At 59.2% G+C, this 10,375-nt stretch overlaps 1 protein-coding gene across 4 annotated transcripts; it reads right to left on the bottom strand.

Moving 5' to 3' along the window:
* Nucleotides 1–175: 175 nt before the first annotated feature.
* Nucleotides 176–10,360, bottom strand: TMC4 (transmembrane channel like 4). 4 transcript variants are annotated; one of them, XM_006053426.4, is made up of 15 exons: nucleotides 10,204–10,360; nucleotides 8,226–8,439; nucleotides 6,336–6,481; nucleotides 5,818–6,050; nucleotides 5,608–5,729; nucleotides 3,904–4,051; nucleotides 3,245–3,412; nucleotides 2,829–2,992; nucleotides 2,452–2,578; nucleotides 2,087–2,184; nucleotides 1,628–1,811; nucleotides 1,114–1,244; nucleotides 855–1,010; nucleotides 538–616; nucleotides 176–455 (listed from the first exon to the last, which is right to left on the bottom strand). In XM_006053426.4, the coding sequence occupies exons 1-15, from the start codon at nucleotides 10,280–10,282 to the stop codon at nucleotides 387–389; spliced, it is 2,118 nt and encodes a 705-aa protein (XP_006053488.4). In that variant the 5' UTR covers nucleotides 10,283–10,360; the 3' UTR covers nucleotides 176–386. The 4 variants fall into 4 exon arrangements, with proteins under 4 accessions (XP_006053488.4, XP_044786970.2, XP_044786971.2 ...); XM_044931035.2 differs by lacking the exon at nucleotides 10,204–10,360 and adding an exon at nucleotides 9,947–10,161; XM_044931036.2 differs by lacking the exon at nucleotides 1,114–1,244.
* Between the last annotated feature and the right edge of the window lie 15 nt (nucleotides 10,361–10,375).

Here is a 10,375-nt window from a genome sequence, read left to right as displayed (position 1 = left end):
CAAGACTCTGACTCAATCATGTGTCCCCGCCCTGAGGCTCCTGAACGCAGCCGCTGATTGGCTGGCGCGGTTTCTCTCGCGGAAGAGTCCGCCATGCTCTCAGACCCACACATTTGATTGGTTTATGTCCCGCTGAAGGCCAGAGATTAAAAAGCACTCAGCGGCCTCCGCTGTGTTTATTGATACAGTACTATATTTATTGATACAGTACTAGAAAGAGGTTCACTGGAGTGTCGGGGGGCTCAGTAGGGAATCCCAGGGCTGGAAAAGAGCGGAGTCTTCTCCAGTTCGCTCATTTCCCAAATGATGTTGACGAAGCTCAAAAAGGATCTGGGAGCAGGTCTGGGGCTGGAAGTGGGACGTCACCCCAAGCCAGGCTGGAGAGTTCAAAGAGTTCTGTCGGCCGAGCTCAGCGCCACAGCACGCTGTGCCAGGAAGACTTTATTCTGCGCCTCCTGAGGGAAGGGTAAAGAGAGGGGGAGGTGAGACAAATCTTATACTCTGCAGGACCCTTCCCAGGGGCCAGGCCTGGCTCACCGTCTGTATTTGGCGTTGGAGTTCAGAGATGAGGCGTCCATATGAGTTAGCCAGGGCCACGGTATACGCCATCAGGATGCTAGAGGAGATAAAATGGAACCCACTCCCCAAACGTTCTCAGAATATCTTCCACGTAGGGCTTTTTAGAAACCAGGAGTCTGGACCTCCTCCTTCAGACTCAAGGAGTCGAAGCATCCCAGCCCCTTCTTTCCCTCAGACCCAAGAGTTTGGGCCCCAACCCCCTTCTCTCTCAGAAGCAGGCCCCGGGACCCCAGGTCAGACATTCAAACTCAGACCCAGGAGTCTAGCGCCCTCACCTGGAGATCAGCAGAAGGGGCACAGCAAAAGCCTGGGTACCCAGAAAGAAGAGAACATTCTGGGCCGTCTGAGGCAGTTCGCGGATAGACGTGGGGATCACCACCCAGATGGACGACTGACCCCGGAATGGACCACACGGCTTGGAAGGTGGGATCCTGGAGTCAGAGACAGGCAGAGCTCAAGGATGGCTCAAAGTCAGAACCCTGGACAGAGGAGGGTGGCAGGTGGGAGAGAGAGGCCAGTACCTCTCACACTTACAGGAAGATGCTATAAAGCACAGGAACGGCGGAGATGGCCAGACCCAAGAGAAGGACCAAGGGGAAAAAGAAATTCACAGTGGAGGCTCGAAAGGTGCGGGAGGCCGGGGAGCAGGTGGAGAAGAGGGTGATCTGGCAGGAGGGGATGAGGGAATATGAGACACAGGAATCTGAGCCCCAGACTCTCCTCCACCATCCAGGAGCCCTAATCCCTGGCCCCCTCTCCTCATTCAGGAGCCAGGAACCCTAGTTCTTTTCCACCATCAGACACAAGAGTCCGGGTCCCCTACTTCCCTCAGACCTAACAATTGGGATGCTCTGGACCCTTCCTCCCACATCCAGGGGTCTGTCCTCCAGACCTGTCCTCTATCAGGATCTCGTAGTCCGGGACCCCGGCATCCTCCCCCACCAGGATTCGGGAGTCACATCCTAAAGTACTCTCTTCTCCCAGAATCCAGAAACCCAAGCCCCAGTACCTCCCCGCCTCAGACCCAAGGCTGCTCCCCACCGCTCACCTTCTTCAAGTAGAAAAGCAACAGGAACTTCACCGTGTTGAGCAAAGGCAGTAAAGGGCAGAAAAAACTCCCCACCCAGACCACCGTCTGTGCGTAGATGAGCCCCAGCACTTCGTCAGGCACCTGGAACTCCTGGGTCCTCGCAAAACGGCCCAGCGCCCCGGGACAGAGGCCGCAGAGCAGCCTGAGGGGCAGGATGAGACCGGCAGAATCTGTGGCGGGCCGGCCACGGGTTTCCCCGCTTTCACCGTCCCGCCCACCAATCGGAAGGGAGCCTATCTGGAGGCGGGGCGAAACTTCCCAGGCCCGGCGGGAGTGTGCGTCTAGGGGGCGGGGCTTGAGTGGAGTTAATAATCTTGGCTGTAGGGACCCGACTACCAGACCCGTGGAGGTGGGCAGTCTGCATGGTCGGCGGGCCTAGGGCAGGGGCGGGGCCACAGCAAGGGGAGGGATTCTCACTTCCGAGGGAACTGGTAGAGCAGGATGACTGCCAGGCCGGTTAGCAGATCAAATAGTAGGAGTTTGTACATCTCCTGTCCCATGCGGGTCTCCCAGCACTGAGGGAGGAAGAACAGGTCAGAAGGACCTCAGGACCCTGTAGACCCAAACAGCTGAGTCTCCAAATTGCCAGAATATGAGACTCTATCAATACTTTATCTGGGGTGGGGGGGCGGGGGTCTTTCTTCTTTTTAAAAATCCATACCCCTGTCCTCATGGGGAAGGTATTCTAGCACCACAAGCTCCTCTTTCCTCCCAAACCAAGAATCTGGAACCCACTGGGCTCTTCCTTTCCTTCAAGGACCCAGGAGTCCCCGCATCCTCACCGGAAGTGCTTTGTAATTATAGCCACAGGTTTTGCACTCCTCAGGCACCGCATTGCCCCCGCAAGTGATTTCATTCCAGAGAGAGAAGAGCAGGACTAGCAGGGAGACCAGGCGGAGAGACACTGTCCTGGCAAGTGGAAAAGAGAAAAAGGGCATCAATACTGATGGAGCGCCCACCACGTGCCCGGATTCTCCTGTGTGGAGCGTGCTCACAGTTCTCCCCACTTCACAGATGAAGAAAACTGGCGCTCAGTGACAGGAGGAGTCGGGATCTGAATCCAGATCCCACCGGATCCCATATCTTGACGATGTCAGTCTCTTATTTGGTAGAACCAATGTCCCTCGGCCAGACCCAGCCCACGCCAGGAGTCCAGAACCTGAGTAGGATAAAAACGATCTGGCGACTCCTGGTGTAGCCCTCCAGGGGTGCAATGAGCTTGAACACAGGTGGCAGCACGAAGTTGACCATGGAGATGAAGATGGACGGAAGGTAATCCACCACGAGCTTCAGTACTGGCGTCCGCTGGATAAGAGGCTTGTCCTAGGAGGGAGGGTGGACCAAGAGAAGAGGCTCTGCAGTCCTGCAGGGGCCATGCCTACCATTATCTTCCCCAAGCCTCTTCTTCCTTCAGCACCCTGAAAGTCCACGGTCCAATCATAACCACCACCACCACCACCACACACACAGACCCCAATCCTTCCTCTCTGAGATTCCAAGAATCACAGGCTTCAGTCTCCTCCACCCTTGGGAAGGTAGGTTCCAGGGTCTTTCCTCCCCCAGGGCCCTCTGCACCTGCAGGTCCACAGTGGCCCCGGTAGCCCAGTAGATGCCGTAGAAGGCTGCCCCCAGGAGCGCCAGCACCACCAGGTTGAGCAGCAGGCGCACCGACCACAGCCTGGCTTGTTGGCCCAGGGTCCGCACCGCAGCCTTGCGCCGCACTCTCGCTTCCTCCAGCTCCACCTAAGGCCGGAAGAGACGTCCACTTGTGTTCCGTTGCCCAGGTCCAGCCTGCGGTCCACGCTCAACGGGAACTGATGCTGCATCGGCTCCCTAAGAACATCTATAGCCCTGTCCCCGCCCATCCAAGACCCTCCAGATTGACAATTCAAAACTGACTCCGCCCTTTCAAGGCCCCGCCCAACACATCAAGCTCCTCCTAGGGCCCACCCAGCACTCCTGCCTGGCCTTTGGAGTTTCGGTTCTACTCTGCCAAGCCTTTTCTGGCCACGCCCTGCTCTTAACTGTGAACTGAGCTAGCTTTTTCCTGTACCCTTGACGTCAGGCATACCTGTAGTGGCCTTCAGCCCTTTTCCCTCAAGGCCCGCCTCCTAAGAAGAAAGCTCCGCCCAGCATCTCTCTGGAGGCCCCATCCCTGGCCCAGGCCCCGCCCATTCTGTCAACCCCGCCCCGTCGGGTGCCCCCTGCTCATAGGGCCCCGCCACTAAGCGCACCTGCAAGTCATATAGGATCAGGCGCTGGCGGAGTCTCACGTGGACCTCCCCGCTGAGTCCAAAGTCCCAGGCGGAGAACACGCGGTGGCTGTAGCGGGTCAGGGCCTCTGACTCAGCCAACAACGTCTGCTTCAGCCCAGACACCGAGCTAAGAGAGGGGAGAACCGGGAGATGGAGCGTAGGCAAGACATCCGTGAGCAGGGGGACACCCCTCCCGTCTTATGGGGCAAATAGGGAAAATGAACTCTGAGACACAGGGCATTTGGAGAGCTGCTACCTGATGGAGACACATCCAGTCATTGATGCCAAAGACTAAAGAAGAGATTCAGAAACAGACCTGGAGGACAGACCCCCGAAGGGAGAGACAAAAACCTAAGAGATAAGACCGGCTCTCTCGACAGAAGGAAACAGAGGCCCTGGAGAGAGAGATTCAAAGGGGAGACTGAGACCCCAAAGTGGCAGAGAGTCCAAGAAAGGGAGACAAAGACTCAAGAAGAGGGGAAAGTTGGGTTCCAAGGAGAGACCCAGAGGAAGGAGGGAGCAGGTAGAGAGACTGGAGAGAGGGGGACAAAGACCTAGGGAGGGGATAGAAAACCCGAGAAAAGGACTAAAACAGAAAACGGTACAAAAAGGCTCCACGTCCACCTTCACCACCCCTGGTGCCAGCCCCCATCACCCCCCAAGTGCACCCACCTGCCCTCCTTGCTTACACCTGTGCCCTCTCGCCCGGCCCCCACATATGCAAATGCATACTCAATATTCCCTCATAATCTACTGATCCAAAACTGCACCCTGGATATTCCCCGCCCAAAGCCTGCTCTTTCTACAGCCCTCCCCATCTCAAATGGCAAACACCTACAGTCATTCTTTTCTTGTTTGCTTTGAAGTCATTCGTTATTATTTTGTTTAATTTTTGGCTGTACCCTGCGGCATTCAGGACCTTAGTTCCCTGACCAGGGGTTGAACCTGCGCCCCCTGCAGTGGAAGGCAGAGTCTTAACCACTGGATGGCCAGGGAAGTCCCAACACTGGAGTCGTTCTTAACTTCTATCATTCACCACATCCCTCTTCTAATTATTAGGGAATCTTGCGGGCTTTAGCCTCAACATATATAGAGTCTCCCTTTATATAAAGAACAAAATGGGCCAAAAGCAAGCTATAGTGTTAATACAAACGACGGTGGTTGGGGGCTGGGCAACCTCAACCATGATCACCCTCTAATATGCCATACAATCCACTCATTATGGTCTATTGCTTATTACTTGTCTCTCCTGTTAAAATGTCAGCTCCACCGGGACCAACCAGACTCTGTTGGGGTTTTTTTTTTTCTGGCTCTGTTTTGCCAAATGCCTAGAACAATGGTTGACACATAGTATCTGCTCAGTTAATATCTATCCCTGAGTGAATGAATCACCCCTGTTTATTTCCTATTCAGCCACTCTCCCCCCCAGAAAAGATGCAATTAATTTCCTTGTTTGTTTAATATCTTTCCCTCCCCACTAGACTAAGTCACAGGAGGGAGACATCTCCTGTCTATCCTCGGCCTGGAGCCAGTCATGAAGCATTTTAAAAATCCGATTGCAATTCAAGCAGAGAAAAAGGGACCCCGCAGCAGAGCGAGACTCAGGCCTATGGAGGAGGGCGCTCCTCCCACCGCTCCTCCCCGCCACGGTCCAGGGGGTCTGGGTACAGGGCTGTCACTGACCGGTGAAGGATGAGCAGCAGGTAGAGGAGGCCAATGGCAAAGGCGGCACACAGGTAGGTGATGGCCAGGTGTGAGCGGGGCGGGTAGAACCCGTAGAAGAGAGGAGACCATTCTAGAAAACCCTGCGGAAGGAAAGGCAGGACAAGGGGGTTCAGGGAGCGGGGCCACCAGGGTCAGGGTTCCCTGAGGATCCCGGGACCCAGCACACACCTTTCCAGAGAGCAGGTTGAAGAGCTCGGTGGAGAAGGTAACCAGGCCGTGGGAGCCGGGGTTGTAGGAGCCGCAGGGTGAGGAGGCGTTCGGGGCAGGGGGGCCCGGGGGAGTCCCCTCCAACCAGGTGGGCAGCACAACCATGCAGGCCGTGAGCACCGAGGCCAGCACGTTGAGAAGCAGCAGGAAACGCAGCAGGGAGAAGTAGGACTCGGTGCCGGCGCCAAACTGTCCTGCAGGGGGCAGCAGAGAGGCCGCGGGCTCCGCTCTCAGTCCGGTCCCGGCCCGCCTCCCTCCGACCCGGGGGTCCAGACCCCACGCCTCCTCCCCAGACCGGGGGTCCAGATCCCACACCTCCCCCCCAGACCCGGGGGTCCAGCCCCGCCTCCCTCCCACCCGGGGGTCCAGACCCCACACCTCCTCCCCAGACCCGGGGGTCCAGACCCCAGCCCCTCTTCCCTCAGGCCAGGGAGTCCAGTTCTGCCCCAAGTCGCCAGCCCAAACCCCATCCCCCGTACCCCCGATCCTCTTCAGCGTCCACGCCCAGGGCTGCAGGGAGCGCAGACCTTCCCGCACCTTCTCCTTGGACCTCCGAATCAGCCGAGTCCATTGGGCCCCTGTGGACCCCGCGCCCTGGGCCACTCGGTCCCTGGCAAGCCTCTGTCTGTGGGGGAAACAGAGTCAGAGACAGAAAAGTAGCTGCCTGGCCGCCCCGCATGGAGACCACCAACAGGTGGAGGCAACCCAGCCGCTGGGCGAGGAAGCAGGCTTCTGGGTGTCCCTAACGGGGTGCTCCGTAGCACTAAAAAGCAGCACACCTAACGCTAAGCATACGACAGGAAACACAGACTACAGGGGTCGATTCACAGAGAGACCCAGAGCAAGCTCGGTGTTCAGGGGTGCGCACACAGATGGCGAGGCTGTGAAGAAAAGCGAGGAGGCGATCCTCTGCAGAAGTCTGGGAAGGAGATGGGTGGGGCCCCAGGTGGAAATTATCTGGATACTTGCTTTGGGAAAACTGTAAGCCTCTGCATGATGTCTCATGCACTTTTCTGTCGGCAAATATCATCATAAAGTTAAAAAAAAAAAAGCAGGTGTGATATTGTGACTTATAATAAGAAACATATTTCATAGTGTATGATATCCCATGTGGAATCTAAAAAAATTGACCTGAGAGTTCCCTGGCAGTCCAGTGGTTAGGACTCTGTGCTCTCACTGCTGAGGGCGGAGGTTCAATCCCCGGTTGGGGAACTAAAAATCCCACAAGCTGCACGGAACAGTCAAAAAAGGAAATGAAATGAAGTGAAATAAAAAAACTGAACTCAGAAGAGAGTAGGATGGTTGTAATCGGGAGGTAGAGTAGGTAAATGCTGATGTTGGTCAAAGAGTACAAGCTTCCAGTTAAAAGATTAATGAATTCTGGGAATTTAATGTAGAGCTCCATGATCATAGCTCATAATGCTGCACTGTATACTTTTGCCAACAGAGTAAGTGTTCTCACCACAAAAAACCAAACAGTAATTATGTGACAAGGTGGAGGTGTTAGCTAGCACGACTGTGGTAATCATTTTGCAACATATAAGTGTATGTGTAACACTGTACACCTTACACTTATAAGGTGCTATCTGTCAATTGTATCGAAATAAAGCAGGGGGCGGGGAGGACTTCCCTGGAGGTCCAGTGGTTAAGATAAGATAAAATAAAAAGAATTATATTACTTGGTCTTCGTCCCGTTAGCACAGGGTTCCTAAAGCCTAGAATTTCCTAAGTGGTGAGAGTGATAAAGGTGTCTTTTTTATGTGAATGAGGTTGTATCTCCAGGTAGACAGTGTTACAGTTGAGTTGTGTTGTTGGACACCCAGGTGGAGTCAGAGCATTGTCTGGCATGAGGGAACCTCCCCACACCTCAGGACTGGTGTCCAGATTATATAAGGAGCAAGGGTCAGTGTCAAGGGTCACCTGAGGAGCACCCAGGGCCATTCTCGGAAGGGCCTCTGGCTTACTTTTACTGCTGTGCCATATGCATAGTAACTGTTGAACAAGAGACTCAGCTTTCACTGCATCCTGCAAATTATGTAGCAGGACAGTGGAAAGAAAGATCTAACAGAGTGGTAGGAGGCAGAGACCGACATAAAGCTCAGAGAGAGAGAAAAACAGTGAACAACAGATTTCAGACAGAGGCAGTCAGGCTTGGAGGGAGAAAAGACAGAAGACACGGAAGCTGGGGGAGAGAGAGCACAGGAATCCTGCAGACGGGACTCCTTGGAGCCTGAGAAGCACCAACACTGACGGGAGGCAAGGAAACCCAGAGGGGCGGCTGGGAGAGGGGCAGGGACAGACGGGCAGCCAGAGAAGGGGGTGGAGCGGCCAGCTGGCGGGGAGGAGGCCAGGCCTGGCGGGGGCCTCACCTGTGTGCCCGCCTGGCCGGCATGGGCCACGGCAGTTCCCGGGAGGCGCCGGGCTCCAGCTGCTCCTGATGTGCGGCATCTGCAGAGGTCTGCATGCTCCTCCATGCCTCCTCGTCCTCAGTCTCCTCAGACCCCCAAGGCAGCACCCCAGGGCCTCGGTACCGAAGGGTGGCAGCGCTGGGCAGCTCATTCAGCACAGAGGACAGTGACGGGCCTGGGCAGGGACAGGGTGCTGGGTGGGTCCGGGGTCCAGGCCCGGAAGTGCAGACTGCCGCCCCTCCTCTGTCAGATGGGGAGTCCAGGTCCCCAGCCCCTCCCTCCTCAGACCCGGGGTCCAGGCCCCTGCCTCCCACCTCAGACCTGGGGGTCCAGGCCCGGAAGTGCAGACACTTGCCCCTCCTCCGTCAGACCCAGGGGTCCAGGCCCCAAGCCCCTCCTCCCCCCTCAGACCCGGGGGTCCAGACCCCCCGCCTTCCCCCTCAGACTCGGGGGTCCAGACCCCCTGCCTTCCCCTTCAGACTCGGGGGTCCAGGCCCCACGCCTCCCCCGTCAGACCCAGGGGCCCAAGCCCCCCAACTCCCCCCTCAGACCCGGGGATCCAAGCCCCATGCCCCTCCTCCCTCCTCAGACCCGGGGGTCCAGGCCCCACACTTCCCACCTCAGACCCGGGGGTCCAGGCCTCACGCCTCCCCCTCAGACCCGGGGGTCCAGGCCCCACGCCCCTCCTCCCTCCTCAGACCCGGGGGTCCAGGCCCCCCGCCTCCCCCCTCAGACCCGGGGGTCCAGGCCCCCAGCCCCTCCTCCCTCCTCAGACCCGGGGATCCAGGCCCCACGCCCCTCCTCTTCAGACCCGGGGGTCCAGGCCCCACGCCCCTCCTCCTCAGACCTGGGCGTCCAGGCTCCACGCCTCCCCCCTCAGACCCGGGGGTCCAGGCCCCACAGCCCTCCTCCTCAGACCCAGGGGTCCAGGCCCCCCACCTCCCCCCTCAGACCCGGGGGTCCAGGCCCCACAGCCCTCCTCCTCAGACCCAGGGGTCCAGGCCCCCCACCTCCCCCCTCAGACCCAGGGGTCCAGGCCCCACGCCCCTCCTCCTCAGACCCGGGGGTCCAGGCCCCACGCCCCTCCTCCCTCCTCAGACCGGGGGTCCAGGCCCCACGCCCCTCCTCTTCAGACCCGGGGGTCCAGGCCCCCAGCCCCTCCTCCCTCCTCAGACCTGGGGGTCCAGGTCCCCAGCCCCTCCTCCCTCCTCAGACCCGGGGGTCCAGGCCCCATGCCCCTCCTCCCTCCTCAGACCGGGGGTCCAGGCCCCACGCCCCTCCTCTTCAGACCCGGGGGTCCAGGCCCCCAGCCCCTCCTCCCTCCTCAGACCTGGGGGTCCAGGTCCCCAGCCCCTCCTCCCTCCTCAGACCCGGGGGTCCAGGCCCCACGCCCCTCCTCCCTCCTCAGACCTGGGGGTCCAGGTCCCCAGCCCCTCCTCCCCCCTCAGACCCGGGGGTCCAGGCCCCACGCCCCTCCTCCCTCCTCAGACCCGGGGGTCCAGGCCCCCCACCTCCCCCCTCAGACCCGGGGGTCCAGGCCCCCAGCCCCTCCTCCCTCCTCAGACCCGGGGGTCCAGGCCCCCGGCCCCTCCTCCTCAGACCTGGGAGTTTGGACCCCCAGCCCCAGACACCGCCCCTCCCCGCCCTCCGCCCTCCGCGCACCCAAGCGTGGCCGCTCCCACCTCAGGCTGAGGGGTGGGCTCCGGACTTCCTTCCCCTCTAATTCGGTTCGTGACTCTGGCCCCTGCCAGCCCTCAGACACGCGCGGACACTCCCGCCTCTAGCGCTCTCCGCCTCAGGCTCTTGGGTCTGCGCATTCCTTCCGGGAGCTCGAAGTCCCGGCCCCTGGGTCCCCTCTGCCCGGGGCCCCCGTTCTCCGCCTCCCCCAGGCCGTCTGCCCGCCAGGCGGACCGGACCCGGCCTTCTCCAGGCCCCCGACCTGTTCTGGCCGCCCGGGGTGCCGGCCGCCCCTCCACGGAGCTCCAGGCCTCCGGGTCCCACTGCGGGTGCTCCTCCATGGCCCGGCCGCCGACCCGTTTCCGTCTCCAGGGCCCCCGAGCGGGGACCGCCCCGGGCGAGGGCGGGGCCTGAGGCGGGCGCGCACCTGGCCG

The sequence above is a fragment of the Bubalus bubalis genome, chromosome 18 (genome assembly GCF_019923935.1).
Source record: "Bubalus bubalis isolate 160015118507 breed Murrah chromosome 18, NDDB_SH_1, whole genome shotgun sequence".
Taxonomy (NCBI): domain Eukaryota; kingdom Metazoa; phylum Chordata; class Mammalia; order Artiodactyla; family Bovidae; genus Bubalus; species Bubalus bubalis.
This window is presented reverse-complemented; position numbering and strand designations above follow the sequence as displayed.

Excerpts from the sequence above, each read along its gene's own strand:
- TMC4 (XM_006053426.4), bottom strand. The coding sequence starts at position 10,282 with ATGGAGGAGCACCCGCAGTGGGACCCGGAGGCCTGGAGCTCCGTGGAG. Across the intron at positions 8,440-10,203 it reads ACCCCGGGCGGCCAGAACAG|GCCCGTCACTGTCCTCTGTG; the intron begins GTCGGGGGCCTG and ends GTCCCTGCCCAG. Across the intron at positions 1,812-2,086 it reads CTCTACCAGTTCCCTCGGAA|GCTGCTCTGCGGCCTCTGTC; the intron begins GTGAGAATCCCT and ends CCTGCCCCTCAG.